At 43.1% G+C, this 15,571-nt stretch overlaps 1 protein-coding gene across 5 annotated transcripts in view; it reads right to left on the minus strand.

Annotated features, from left to right (window-relative positions):
- EPC1 (enhancer of polycomb homolog 1) overlaps positions 1-15,571 on the minus strand; it is a 1,950,735-nt gene that overhangs the window by 103,501 nt on the left and 1,831,663 nt on the right. For all 5 annotated transcript variants that reach the window (XM_044066705.1, XM_044066704.1, XM_044066707.1 and 2 more), the window contains one exon: positions 9,055-9,415. In XM_044066705.1, the coding sequence (XP_043922640.1) occupies positions 9,055-9,415 (361 nt within the window). The remainder of the gene's footprint in view (positions 1-9,054; positions 9,416-15,571) is intronic.

Genomic DNA, 15,571 nt, shown 5'->3' on the forward strand with positions numbered 1-15,571 from the left:
GAAAACTCAGGAGTCGGCCGACAGGCACTTGCTAACTGCTTCGGGCACCGCGCGGCAAGAAAGACTGAAGAAAATGGTGTCGGCTGCATCTTATATACCCCTGTCGCACTGACGTCAGAGAGGAGGAGACAGCAACTGACGCCAGACCAAGACTTTGGAACTCTGGCCAACTGCGGGACCGCCTGACGGCAGGATAACCCAAGTGTAATGACTGCAGCAGTGTAACACGAACATCAGGAGGAATAGCCAAAGGTCTATACTGAGGAAGAAGAAGGAAATCCTTAAGTCTCTTTTTAGATTCAGAGAAATCCTGACTTTCCCAGCGGAAATGTTCTCTTAAAGTATGTAAAGGTTCCCCAAAAGAAAAATCCTCAGGGGGAGAAGCAGAAGGAATGGACTCTTCTGCATCAGTCCTCATAAGTAGGGAAAGACAAATCCTGTTCATTAGAAGAGTCAGAAGAAATAGAATCCTGTTCAGAAGATTCATAATCCATGTCTTGCCTTGGCCTCTTAGAAGGAGGGGGTTGGGCTACCCCTGATCAGGGTAATTAAGTCTTCAGACATTTTGATCACTTGTTTTTTTAGGCATAGGGGCCTGTACACGTGGCCCAAGCGTCGGTTTTTTAAACATAGAAGTAGATTTTGGCCTTAGTTTTGAAGATGGCGTCCATTTAATATACAAATCTTTAGGCCAGAAAACACCCTCAGAAGCCGGTGCCTGCACAGCGGCTCCGGACCTATCCAAGGTAGAAACATCCATGGGTTCAATACTTAAAGCATCTCTCGGCATACCAGACTTTGAATGGGTCTCAGTAGAGGCCTGCGAATCAAAAGTAGCTGGCATCAGGGGCTGCGAAAGCACCTCACTGAGTACCGGCGAACTAGCGACTGGTTTAGGAGAAGCGTAGTCAGTTTTGTCCTTGACGGCCTGTCTCTGTCTTTTTCTTTGCGTTTTTTTTTTTTTAGGTATTCCGGTAGTCTGATTGCTAACTGATGACATTTCTGGATAGTTAAATCGTGAACCAAAATATTTAGAAGCAAAAATATACAGACGCTTAATAGTGCGTTGATTAAATCTAGCACAAAACCGACAACAAGTTATGTTGTGATCAGGGCCTAGGCAAGGAATACAGTACAAATGAAAATCCTTATGAGGTATTTGCTTCCCACAGGTAATGCAATTATTAACTTTTACTGACATCGGTAAGGAGCAAGAAAAAGTTTCCCCAACGGGGTACTTAGCTTTTAGTTGAAGACTTTGGTTCTGAAACTCGAAAATGAAAGTTTCAGGAGTCGGCCAACCGGCACTTGCAAACTGCTTCTGCTTCGGGCACCACACAGCAAGAAAGACTGATGTAATGGCGTCGGCTGCATGTTTTATACCCCTGACAACCTGATGTCATGGAAGAAGGGACAGCAACCGACGCAGGACCCAAGACTTTGTTAATCAGGCCGACTGAAACACGAACGTATTTAGCATGTACCAGTCATCAAATGGTGAACTTCTGCTATTCAACTCCTGTGGTACTCTGCTCCTCCTAAGAAACCATTCTTTCGATACTCTAAAGTGTGTGTAACTACTAGCAGTATTCAGAGATCAGGCTGATGACCCCATGCGGGTATGCCATTAATGGTTAACCAAAGCTGTCCACACCACAGTAATGACATAGTATGTCAACATGACATGCACATAGTAATGACATACTACAGAGTGACTGTCATTTTTGGGATAGCTCTGAATTCAACATTGCTCTAGGAAAAGAAAGAAAAGACAAGTATGACAATGTTTCATTCATCAAGACACAGGGAAAAAAGTGCTTCTGCAACATCTTCATTAAGGAGTCAAGAAAATGCATGCAACTGGTGAAAAAAATGACGAGAGAGAATACCACACTAAGCCACAAGTAAAACCAATAATACCATGCAGTCAGTAGGTCTGCAGGTATCCCACACACCTTTGATATCAGGAATAAGTACAGTTGTGTACACTTACCATAAATGCAGATGTTCGAGTGTATTCACTGTTGCAGTCATTACAATTGGGTTATCCTGCTGGCAGGCTGCCCTCAGTCGGCCTGAATTCCAAAGTCTTGGTCCGGCGTCGGTTGCTGTCGCCTCTTCCCTGACGTCAGAGCGTCAGGGGTATAAAAGATGCAGCAGACGCCATTTTCTTCAGTTTTTCTTGCCTCGGATGTCAGGTGCCCCCAAAAGTATAGGCTAAAAATATGTTAATAAAACATACATGCACCAAAGTATATTTTGTCTTCAACTACAAGCAAATACACCACATATGTTGTGTAGATTAAAGTAGTACAGATAAGTTCCAGCAAAAGTAAGGGGGATGGCGGGGGTGGGTAACCTGGACTGCAACAATGAATACACTCGAACATCTACATTTATGGTAAATGTACGCAACTGTACTATGTTCTTCGTGTTTCAGTGTTGCAGTCATTACAATTGGGTTGAATCGCAAAGCTATGGTTGGCAGGCTGGAGCTAAATAGCATTAGGGGTGGCTATGAGGCCCTGCAGAACTGCAGTGGCAAAGCCTGCCCTGGACTTAGAGTAGAGTGGTAAATGATAGTGCTTGTAAAGGTGTGCACTGAACTCCAGGTAGCAGCCTCTAAAATGTCTTTGGTTGGTACTCCTCTGAGGAAGGCTGCTGAAGTGGCTGCTCCTCTGGTTGAATAAGGCCTAATGTCCTTAGACACTGGCTTGTTATGTTGTGAATCGCAGGAACGAATGCAGTGGCCTATCCACTTTGAAATAGTCTGCTTTGAGATGGCCTTTCCCTGTGATCCTGCAGCATATGCCACTAGTAATTGCTGTCTTTTTGAAAACTTTGGTTCTGTCCAAGTAGAATCAAAGCTGTCTGTGTATGTCCAAAGAATGCAGAATTCTCTCCCCCTTGTTCTGTGGATTTGGATAAAAAGGTTGGCAGATGAATAGCTTGGTTAAGGGCCACACTGGACACTACCTTAGGCATAAATGTCGGGATTGTCTTCAGAGAAACCCTGTCTGGATAAAAAAATGATAAAAGGTTCCACAGCCATGAGAGCCTGTAGCTCTGAAACTCGTCTTCAGAAGTTATTGCTAGGAGCAGAGCTGTTTTCCAAGATAAGAACTTTATATCCGCAGTAGCGGCTGGCTCAAAAGGAGGCAGGGTGAGTTTTTCCAAGACATAGTTGAGGTCCCATGCAGGTATTGGTGATCTCCTTGGAGGCCTTAAGTTTTTGGCTCCTCTGAGGTACTGTCGTAACAAAGAATGAGAAAAGATTGGTGGCTCTGTATTGTAATGAGCCTAAATGGCAGAGGCATGAATTTTAATTGATGAAAAAGATAGGCCTTTGTCCAGCATCTCAATTAAATATTGCAAAATCTGAGGGATATTTGGTACAGCTGTGTCAATTCCTTGTGTCTGGTTCCAAGCACAGAATCTCTTCCATTTTCCAGTATAAGGTTTTCTAGTGCTAGGCCTTCTGGCCTCCAATATGACATCCATCACAGCTTTAGTGAGAGGTGTATTTTGTATGACTACATTATCCGCCATGCTTCCAGATTTAAGGTCTTGAGTTGGCTGTGCAGGATCTGATTGTTTTGTTGAGACAGTAGATGAGGTATATGAGGTAAGGTCCAAGCCGGGCATTGAGACAAGTTTCCTTAGGATTGGATACCAGTACTGGCGGGGCCAGTCTGAGGCAATCAGTATCATCTATGGCTTCTCTTGTCTGACTTTTAGGAGTACCTTTGGGAGGAGAGGCAGTGGAGGGGAAGGCATATACTGCTAAGTTTTTCCAGCTGAAAGACAGGGTGTCCACTTTCCATGCTTGTCTGTGATAAATCCTTGTGCAGAATCTTTTTAGTTGGTAGTTGTGAGGAGAGGCAAATAGACCTATATCCGGGCATCCCCATTTCCTTGTTATCATGCTGAAGACTTGCGTATCCAATTTCCACTCGTGGGGATCCATGAGGTTTCTGCTTAGTTAGTTTGCCAGAGTATTTGTCTTTCCTGGCAGGAATTGTGCCTGCAGATGTACTTGGTAAGTCAATGCTGTGTCTCACAAAGTCATGGCTAGTGTGCAAAGGGGGTAAGAATGAGTGCTTCCCTGCTTGTTTAAATACCACATGACGGTGGTGTTGTCTGTCTTTATCAGTAGTTGTCCCGGATGAAGTAGGTCCTTGAAGGCTGTCAGGGCATTTTGAACAGCAAGCATCTCTTTTTGATTGATATGTAGATGCTTTTGGTTTGCGGACCAGGTGCCCTGAATGCCTCTTCCTGCCATGTGTGCCCCCCAGGCATAATCTGATGCATCCGTCGTTAGACTCTGCCTGGCTGGGGGTAAAGTGAATGGTTGCCCTTTGTTCTGGTGACAAGCCTTTGCCCACCACCAAAACTCTTGTTGCAAGCAGGGAATGAGAGTAATCCTTGTTTCCAGGCTGTGGCAATGTTGAGTCCAGACACTTTTTAGATACCACTGAAGTTTCCTCATATGCAGTCTTGCATATGGAATTAGAATGCAGGATGCCATGAAGCCCAAAGCCTGCAGAATTTTTCTTGCAGATAACTGGGCCTTTGTTGCCAACTTTGTGAAATAGGTAGTCAGTTGCCTTTGTTTGTCTGGCGTGAGGTAAGCCATCTGGGCAGCTGTATTTAAGTTTGCACCCAGGAATATTATCTCTTGAGAGGGTACTAGTTTTGATTTCTTTTTGTTGACTGTGTACCCTAGGCTTGTTAGCAATCTCTTTACAAACACCAGATGATGTAGTAGAATGTCCTTGTTCTCTGCTTGAATGAGGCAGTCGTCCAAGTTAGGATATATTTGTATTCCTCTTTGTCTGCAGAATGCAATTACTGGTGCCAGACACTTTGTAAAGACCCTGGGCGCAGTAGATAAGACAAAGGGTAGTGCAGAGAATTGGTAATGCATTGAGCCTGCTTTGAATCTGAGGTATCTTCTACATGTTTGCCGGATTGGGACATGCAGGTATGCCTCTTTTAGGTCTAAAGTCACAAGCCAAGCCTTCTTGCCCAGCATGGGTAGAAGCTGCTGTGGAGTCAACATTTTGAATTTTGGTATATCCAAGTATGTGTTTAGTAACGATATGTCCAGTATTGGTCTTGTCCTTTCTTGGTACCAAGAACAGTCTTGAATAAAATCCTTCTCCCTGCTCTTGCTCTGGTACTCATTGAATGGCCCCCATTTCCATGAGGGATGAGATTTGTTTTTGTGCCTCTGCCCATTGATGTATTGGCAGGTCTGGCCAACTGTTTGCCCTTGGTAGGGTATGGAAGTGAAACCTGTAGCCTTGTGACACTGTCTAGGACCCATTTGTCCTGGGTTATGATGTGCCAATTTTGAGAAAAAAGTGCTAGTTTTCCCCATAAAGGTGCTGCCAGAAGATAATGGATGTGATTTGTCTTCTCCACTTTTGGAGGTAGAAGCACCCCATTGTTTAGACCTGTATGAACCTTGGGGCTGGGATCTGCCTCTAGGGCATCTGGATCTGCCCCTTTGTGGCCTGTCTGACACTGGAAAGGACCAATTCTTTGTTGGCCAGTGTCTGCTAAATCTTGGAGGCTGTACCTGTAAGAAATCCTTGACCGTTTGCATAGATTTTGCTTTGTCCTCCATTTTCTTTAACACTTCTTCTGCCTTAACACCAAACAAGGTGTCATGCTGTAATGGAGCATCTAATAATATGGCTTTGACAAGATCAGGCAAATTTAGTTCCTTTAAACAAGCATGCCTCCTAATGACAGAATCTGTAACAGCGGCCCTACAGAAGGCCTCCAGAGAATCAAAACCACATTGCAAAGTATGCTTTCCAACTTGTTCAGCTGCACGCAATAAATCCTGCATTTCCTTGTTTTCTGCACATTCAGAATTTATCAACATTTTCTGTTTAAGCAGTGACATAATATACTGCTATTTGAGCATATGAAACTGGCAATCTAAAGCCCTTATAGCCAAGGTAGCAGAAGTGTAAATCTTTTTTCCCCATCTGTCCAGTGCACAAGAATCCCTGTAAGAGGGGGTAGGGTTTTTAGCAGTGGAAGCCTTGATCCCTTTGGGACCTTGAGAGATAGTTTCTGGGTCAGCAGTACGGTTTTTATTGAAAAGGAATTTATGAGAGTCAGGAACCCTGTAGTATCTGTCCAGCTTAACAGGAGCTGGAGGTAAGGAGTCAGGGGTCAGACTAGACTCTGAAAAGACATCATCCACAATGTCCAACACAGGTGGAATAGCTAGGGGCCTGTGTTGTGGTAGTAAAAGGAAGTCTCAGAGCCTTTTCTTAGATTCTGAAAAATCATGGCTCTCCCAGTGGAAATGTTCCCTCATGGTATGCAAGGTTTCCCCAAAAAGAGTAGTCCTCAGGAGGAGAGGTTGAAGGGATAGATTCTTCAGCATCAGAATCCTCATAGGGAAGATGTGAGTACTCCTGATCAGACGAAGAAATGGAAACCTGATCTGAAGATTCAGTCTGTCTCTTGCCTAGGCCTTTTATCAGGAGGGGGATGGGAACCCCTGATCAAAGTAATTAAGTCTTCGGCCATTTTGAGTATCTGTTTTATGGGCATGGAGGCCTGTCCATGAGGCTGTTGTACTTGTTTGTCTTTAAAGGTGCTTTAGTCTTTGCCTTTGAAGCTGAAGTCGTTTTAATGTATAACTGAGTAGGTCTGAAAACACCCTCAGAAGCTGATGCCTGCCCAGCGGCTCCGGACCTATCTGAGGGGATAGTCTCCGAGGGTCCAATACCTTGAGTTTCCAGTGGTCCAGTCGATTCCACGTGGGAGTTGGTAGCAGGCGTCAGGGGCTGTGAAGGCACCTCACTGAGAACCGGCGACTGGCTTAGAAGAAGCCTCAATCGTCTGTTTTGGACCTCGGTTGCCTGTCCTTTTCTTTTTCTCTGTGTTTCTTATGAATTCCGGTAGTCGGGTGGCTATCCAACGGCATCGTATAATTAAATCTTCTGCCAAAATAGTGAAATGCAAAATCGTACCGACGCTTAATAGTGCGTTGGTTAAATCTAGCACAAAACCGACAACTAGAAACGTCGTTGTCAGGGCCTAGGCAAGGAATACAGTAAGAATGAAAGTGCTTATGAGGTATTTGCTTCCCACAAGAAATACAATTATTAACTTTTTCTGACATCGGTCTGGAGCAAAAAAAAAGTTTCCCCAACGGGGTACTTAGCTTTTAATGAAGACTTCGGATCTGAAATTCGAACACGAAAATCTCAGGAGTCGGACGACCGGCACTTGCGAACTGCTTCTGCTTCGGGCATCGCGCGGCAAGAAAGACTGAAGATAATGGCGTCGGCTGCATCTTTTATACCCCTGACGTGAGGGAAGAGGCGACAGCAACCGATGCCGGTCCAAGACTTTGGAATTCAGGCCGACTGAGGGCAGCCTGCCAGCAGGATAACCCAATTGTAATGACTGCAACAGTGAAACACGAAAAACATTCAGATGGCTGTGAATTCTATTCCCCACACAAGGTACCTGGGTTCATATTCCCCTAACGACAAATATAATGTAGTAGTAGAGGAATGCAATACTCTTGAAATGCTGCCTTTTGGATGGCATGTTACATCACGGTCCCATATGTCTATAATTTGTTGTTAACTCATGTAGAAGTTAAAAATCCAAATGCACTTATCAAAAATCAGTAAAACCTTTGTGTCCTAGCCAAATATCCTCCTATTTTTATAAATACGACATCAAGACTCAACTGAAAACAGCCACAACCTTGGACCCTGAAAAATCATGAATTACAGCAAGACCATGTTTCATTCAGACTTAGCAAGGCAGCAGGCAGAGATAAAGGGAGGGGAAAGACAGTACTATTTTATAACAGTATTTCATAAAACAAGACAAACTGTACTGAAAGAAGAAAAAAACATAAGGAATGGTGAAACAGTCACACTACAGCACAAGGAAAGAAACATAATAGATCCTTTGAAACTTCTCTACTTAAAATTAGCATGCTACATTCCAATGTGAAAAAACACAAGACATAAAAGAGAACTTGGCGCCTTCCAATAACATAATGCTATTAACATGTAGCTTGCTCTGCACTGCCATTCCTGACAGGGGTGGTTCCACTATCAAGTCAAAAAGTACACCCTTTCAGCTCCCCAAATGGGATTAACTACCATGAAGTAACAAAATACCGAGTGATGACAGACAAGAGATCTTGCTGTTTGGTTGAAGTGTGCATGCGTATATGTATGTATATATGTATACATGTGTGTGTGTATATCAATCTATTTTATACACACATTTTATATATATATATATATATATATATATATATATATATATATATATATATATATATATATATATAAAATGTGTGTGCATATAAAAATAGACTGATTATATAGACACACACATGCATATTATATGTACACATGCACAAGCTCATATATATATATATATATATATATATATATATATATATATATATGCGCACACACATACAGACATGAATATCTTGCACAGGCACAGTGATGCAGCAGATGTTGTCACCTCACAGAAAGAGGTTTTCTGGTTTAGTTCTCAGCTGGGGTACCTTCTGTGCAATATTTGCATGTCCTCCTTATGTTAGCATGGGGTTCCTCTGGGTGCTTTGGTTTCTTCCCACATTCCAAAGACATGCAGTAGGTCAACTGGACATTCTAAATTGGCCATAGTTATAAGTGTGTGGGCGTGTGTGGAAGAACTACCACGGCAGGGCTAGCCACCTGGTGTAGACCTTGGCACAAGATGATTGTCACTGTTGAAATGACACCCTGATCCCATGTGAAAAATGGGTTGTGGAAGGATGGATACATGCACATGAATTCACAAATGCCACAGTCTTTTTCAGCAACTTTTTTACTCCTTACTTCTTAGTCATTCTTTACAAAATATTCAAAACCCTTGATTCTTTACAGAATTAATTACTCGAAGACAAATAAGCTTTTCATGCAGCTGAGAGTTAAGCAATGTGATGAAACTAATGCAAGGTCCATCTCGTGACAAATTAAGACCATCTTTCTGTAATCTTACCTTGGTACTACATCCACAGAGGAAGTAACTGGAACCCTGGGCACCTGACAATTTGCTGCTGCAGCCAGTTTTAAGGTAGATGGAGGAACCGTAGTTATAGTCCTAGATATATGCCGTGCATTGAGTGTTGTGATTGAGTTTACAGCAGCAACTGAAGAAGGTACAGTTAACCTAATATTGCTCCCAATTAAGACTTGAGTTGTTGAGCTGCCAGCAGTCCCATGATAGCTCAGTGCACTATGAGAACTTGAAATCTGTGTGTTGCTGGAGGGTTGTAAAAAGGTAGAACCTGCTGATGACGGTGACTGATGTACAAGTGCTGCAGGTGTACCACTGGTTAGATGTAAGCTCTTATATACACCTAGTATAAAAAGAAACGGTACAAACATTTTACAAATTACATTACTAGTTCAGTTGCTCTAAACACCTTCAACACAGCATTACACAACAGACAAAACCCATTTTTTTTCAACTACCTCTCTGTCCACAATTCTCTCTCTTCCATTTCAATTCCTGTATGAAGTTGACACATGCCCTTCAACAAAAAGTACAGTAATGTAGTTAACTTACCTAGGGTTTGAACAGATCACTGATGCAGTAGCCATTAAAATATGAGATGTAGCCTGCCAAGGAGGCCATACATCCAGTCTACAAAGCTTTAGGTTCCTTTGCACACAATATGTCACCCTTAGCACGAGAAGAAGTGCAGTATAAGAGGGGCATACAGATGTTCCAAAAAAAATAAAGCACTTACCATAATGCTAGATCTGTGTTGTCTTCTTTCATCCAGTTCAATGACTAGGCCACTGAATCAGACCTCAGCGGTTTTTTTTAAAAGCTTGGAACCAGCGTTCTTACTCCTCCCCTTACCCATAACTCCCGCTTGCCGCCAGACTGCCTCAGATTAAATTTGCCTGCTTATAGTTAGACATCTCTACTAGCAAGCATAGCACAGGTTTAGCTGACAATCCTACATGACAAACAGGACATAAGTAAAGACAGCAAGAGAGGCTCGTCTAATAGACAAGGTCCTGGTCAGCTCATTCATCCAGGACTCAGAAAATGACAACTTACGATGGGAGATGGGGAAAGGGATGCTGAACCAAACACAGATATAGGGTTTAAGTACATAAATGTGGTGCCTGACGGTTGCCTTTATCATCTAATTCAATAACTGGGACAGATTCCCAGGCTACCCAAAACCCAGGTGGTTTCATGGAAGGACATTCCTGAAAATGGTGAAGCGAAAAGATGCAACAGATCTAGATTGTATGTCCATCTTGTAGTGTGGCACAGAGTTATGAACTAGACCATGCAGATGCAGCACAAATCTCATCAAAGGGAACCCTACCCACATTAAGACAGTGGAGGCAGCCTCTGCCCTGGAAGTACGAACCTTTGGTTTGACATACAAGGCCAGTCCCATTTTTTTTTACAAATGAAGAAAATACAGTCAGGAAAGCCACCTGAACTTTACTTTTGAGACTCCTTGACCCAGTTTAGCTTTTGAAAAGGCAAAGAAGAGTTGATTAGACATTCTGATATCCTTTGTTTTGTCTTGTGTAAATACAACCTGAGATGAAGATAAAGTCTAGCAAATGTAAGGTATATTCCCCACTGATTGATAACTTTGAGAAAAACACTGGTAAATTGATGTTTTGATTAAAGTTTGGTTCAGAGGCCACCTTTGGAAAGAAGTGGGAATTTGTTCTCAAAGATACTTTAATATTTATGAAAAAGCTGATATGGAGGTTTGCATGAAAAGGATTGCTACTCCAAGAGCCTCTTGCACAGCTAACAGCCACCAAAGAGTGCATTTTCCAAGAAAGAAATTGGATCCATGACTGGAGGTCTTAAAAGAAGGGTTCCTTTAAAAAGGCCTTGGAAATCTTCAGAGAAGCAATAAAAGTCAATTCTGTCACATTAAAATTGGAAATGGCTGCTAACAGTACTTTAAAACTTGAAAAACTGGCTCCTTTGTGAAAAAATTCTAGCAAATTCTCCAATACTGATAGAAGAAGAGATTGGAAATGGTCTAAACCTCTGCAGCAAGCGTACATGTTAAAATATTTTCCACTTGCTAAGGTAAACCTTTCTGGTATTTGTTTTTTGTGAGGGGGATAAAACTTGAATAAATGGGGAAGACAGCATGGCATCCCTGGCCACAATTTGATTTCAGGGTTTTTAGGTCTCTTGTCAAGCTGACCAGATGGGTGGATGTAGAAGGTCTGGATGAAGGTCCAATACCCAGGGCAGATGTATTACATAAGGCAGAGAAATGGGAATAAAACCTGTTGGGGACAAAAGGGGGCAATGAGCATAATTTTGGCCTTGTACCTCCTAGCTTTCTGAAGAAAGTAACAGTTGTGTAACAACATACCATAACAGTAGATGTCCTATTGATCACTGTTGCAATAATCCAAACTGATGGATTTTCACTGCTGACTGGCTGGGGCACACGAGGTACCTTCCTTGAAGTGTACAGCTGATGTATGACTTCAGTTCACATCATCAATTCTGTAGTGTTCAGTGAAAAGTATGCACAGAAGCCTTGGTGGCAGTTTCCAGGTTCGCTATGCCATCAACCTCTTTGTAGAAGGCCGGTGAAGACATCACTGCCCTAGCAGAGTGAGCTAGATGACAGGTGGGAAAGGATTTGCTGTGGTGCGAGTTAAAAATGGGAAGACCTTCCACAGACCCAGGAAATTACAAACCCATAAGTCTGATCAGGCTCGTATGCAAAATCATGGAAATATTTATCAAGGAATTAATCAATCAAGACACAGGGAAACTCTAAACACCGGACCAGTCTCAGTTTGCATTGTCAAGGGCAGGTCATGCTTACTCAACCTGGTGGATTTTTTTTAAAAGGTCACCAAAGCTATGGATGAAGGCAAAACAATGCACACCGTATACCTTCATTTAGCCAAAGCTTTTCACAAAATTCCCCACTCAGACATAGTAGAAAAGCCAAGCAAACCGGGACTAAACCACTATGTCACCCGATGGATTGTCAACTGACTTAGACAAGATGCAAATAATTAAAACAAGGGAAGTTACTTCTACAAAGAAACCACTCACCAGTGGAGTCCCTCAGGGTTCTCTGCTGGGACCTCTCCAGTGTGGCAGCTACTTTTCTGAAGTAAAAGCCAAAACCAAAGGGCTCTGGCTAAGTCTACAGATGAGTGCAAGCTAGAAGCAGTAACTGAATCTCCAAATGACAGCCATCCTTGCAGGACAGTTTGTCTCAAATAGACAACTGGCATCAAATTCATAGCATGAAACTAAATGCCAAACATTAGTATATCCTTTGGGAAGTAATCTACCCCAGGGAACTACGACATTGACAATATGCCCCTAAGAACTAACCCTGCTGTTCAGCCCTCATTAGGTCACTCATTGAGAATAATACCCCTTTGGTGTACATCTGTCCAGACACATCCAACAACTGGAATGCCCTCTGATATACCTTACTAAAAGGATACTGGGCCTAAACAGCATGTCTTACATGGACCCTTACAAAGCCCTGTTGCTATACTTGGTACCCCACAGATTGCTAAGAAGTGACCTGTGTCTGGCATAGAAGGCATCTTCTGACCCACTAATGATGGATTTTACTGCACATCCGCAAATCAAATGCCACCAGAAATACTCAGTCTAGGGATCTAAACCTCTGCTGTGACACCAACAGAATGGTTTAGAGAGACAGGTATATTTTGTAGATGGTACACCTGCAGTGGACGAGATTCCTCGAAGACATGAAAAAAGTTCATCCTTGTTCATTTTCAAGTTCAAGTTGTATCTATGGAAACAACACAGACTATTTACCCTAGTACTGTCCCCTGTAGTACTAATGGACAGATGCAACTCCTTACAGCTTTGTCCCATGTATGGGTCCCCAAAAATCATCTATAGTATTATCTCAGTTATTCACATTAGGGATAATATATAAGTAGCGACCACAGGACGGGGGTAAGACCAATCTATAACAAAATGCAACAGGTTATTTTGAGCACATACAGGGAAACTGGTAAGTTTATATTGGCCCACAAGGGCAGCTAGCCTAGTACTTACCTACGAACCATGGTGTTTGTAGCAGAGATGGATGCAGTGTGCTATCCATTTTGAAATGGTTTGCTTTGACATGGCCTTGCCCTCTGCCCCTGTAGCAAAGCTGACTAGCAGCTGGTCAGACTTTCTGAAAGGCTTAGTCCTGTCAAGGTAGAACTTGAGCTGTCTGTGCATGTCCAAGGAGTGCAGGATCCTCTTCCCTTTATACTGAGGATTAGGGAAAAAGGTTGGTAAATGGATGTATTGGTTAAAGGCCACACTAGACACCACCTTGGGGATAAATGATGGGTTAGTCCAGATGGAGAACCCTGTCTGTTTTCCAAGGGAGGAATATTAACTCTAAGCGTGAGCTTCTCTAGTACAAATAAAAAGTCTTAGGCAGGGGTGGGAGCTCCTTTCAGGAACTGTTTGATCAGAGGGTGAGAAAAGAGAGGTAGCTCCATACTGTAATGAGCTGAAATAGCTGAGGCATGAATCTTAACTGATGAGAAGGAAGGCCTTTGTGGAGCAGCTCTGCTAGGTAATCTAGAATTTGAGGTAAGGAGGGTACTGCTGTGCCCTTTCCTAGAGACTGGTTCCAAGAACATATATTTTCCACTTATCTGAATAGGATTTCCTAGTACTAGGCCTTGTGGCCTCAAGGATGACGTCCAGCACCTGTTTGCTGAGGGTTGATGGTGGTGTGTTCAGGGAACAAGCCAGGGTGCAAGGTTCAGTGTTTGCAGCTGATGATGCAAAATCTGTCACTCCTGCTGGGACAGCAGGAAGGGGGTCTGATGTAGGTGCCAGGGTGGCACTGCTGTCAGACTGCATAGGAGTGGGTACCAGTGCTGGTGTGGCAAGTCTGGTGCAATAAGGATTGTCCTTGGTCTGTCCTGCTTGACCTCAAGTAGTACTTCTGAGACAAGGGGCAGAGGGAGAAAGGCATAAATTGAGATGTTTTTCCATGTAAAGGATAGGGCATCCACTTGCCATGCCTGGTTGTGGGGATTTCTGGTGCAAAGTTTGCTCAATTGATGATTTTGGAGGAGGCAAAGAGGTCCACCTCTGGTGTCCTCCACCTGTTGATTAGAAGTTTGAATGAGTTGGGTTCCGGTTTCCACTCGTGTGGGTCCAGTAGCTTTCTGCTCAAGTCGTCTGCCAGTGTATTTTGTTTGCTTGGCAGAAAATGAGCTTGCAGGTGCACTTGGTTGCTCAAGGCTGTGTTCCACAAGGCCATGACTAACCTGCAAAGTGGGTAGGAATGAGTTCCCCCTGCTTGTTTATGTACCACATAGCTGTGGTGTTGTCTGTCTTTATCAAGAGTTGTCCTTGAAGGAAAACATATTTGAAAGCTGTCAGAGCATTCGGTACAGCTAACATTTCTTTTTGATTGATATGCAGGTGAATTTGTCCTGGACTCCATTTGTCTAGAATGCCTTTTTCTGCTATGTGAGCCCCCCCATGCATAATCTGATGCTCCTGTTGACAGGGTTTGGGTGGCAAGGGGTTGAGTGAAAGGAAGTTCCTTGTGGTTACAAGCATCTGCCCACCAAAGGACTTAGAGAAGGAATGATAGGAATCAGTGTTTCCAAGTCCTGCGAGTGTTGACACCAGAGACTTTTCAAGTACTATGGAAGTTTCCTTATATGCAGTCTTGCATATGGAATTAGTAGAATATATGAGGCCATGAACCCTAGGGCTTGCAATATTTTTCTTGCAGATAGCTGGGTCCTGGAGGCCATTAGTTTGAAGTAGTTTGTCAAATGAACCTGCTTTTCTGTAGTAAGGAATGCCATCTGGGAAGTTGTGTTCAAGCTTGCTCCCAGGAATACAATCTTTTGGCTGGGCACCAAATGTGATTTCTTTTCATTGATGGTGTACCCCAGAGAAGACAGAAGTCTCTTTACAAATGCCAGGTGCTGAAGTAGCAATTCCTGACTATTCATCTGAATCAGGCAATCATCCAAGTATGGGTAAATTTGAATATTTCTCTGCCGGCAGTATGCAATGGCTGGAGCCAGACACTTTGTGAATACCCTGGGCGCAGCAGATAAGCCAAAGGGAAGTGCAGAGAAAGTACAGTTGTGTACACTTACCATAAATGTAGATGTTAGAGTGTATTCACTGTTGCAGTCATTACATTTGGGGTTATCTGCCTGCAGGTAGCCCTCAGTCGGCCTGAATATCAAAGTCTTGGGTCCTGCGTTGGATGCTGTCTCATCTTCCATGACATCAGGTAGTCAAGGGTATAAAGCATGCAGCTGACGCCATTACATCAGTTTTTCTTGCCCCAGATGTCAGGTGCCCCCATAATGGGAAGCAATTATACATATACATATATAAAAATTACACTTTCAACAAAAAGCAAATACACCAGAAAGCTGAAATACACTAAACAAGAAGAAACGTATAGCCAAGAGAAGTCAGGGGGCTGGAGGGAGAGTAACTAGGACTGCAAGAGTGA

Source organism: Protopterus annectens, chromosome 3.part1 (assembly GCF_019279795.1).
Source record: "Protopterus annectens isolate FY-2018-M chromosome 3.part1, PAN1.0, whole genome shotgun sequence".
Taxonomy (NCBI): Eukaryota; Metazoa; Chordata; order Ceratodontiformes; family Protopteridae; genus Protopterus; species Protopterus annectens.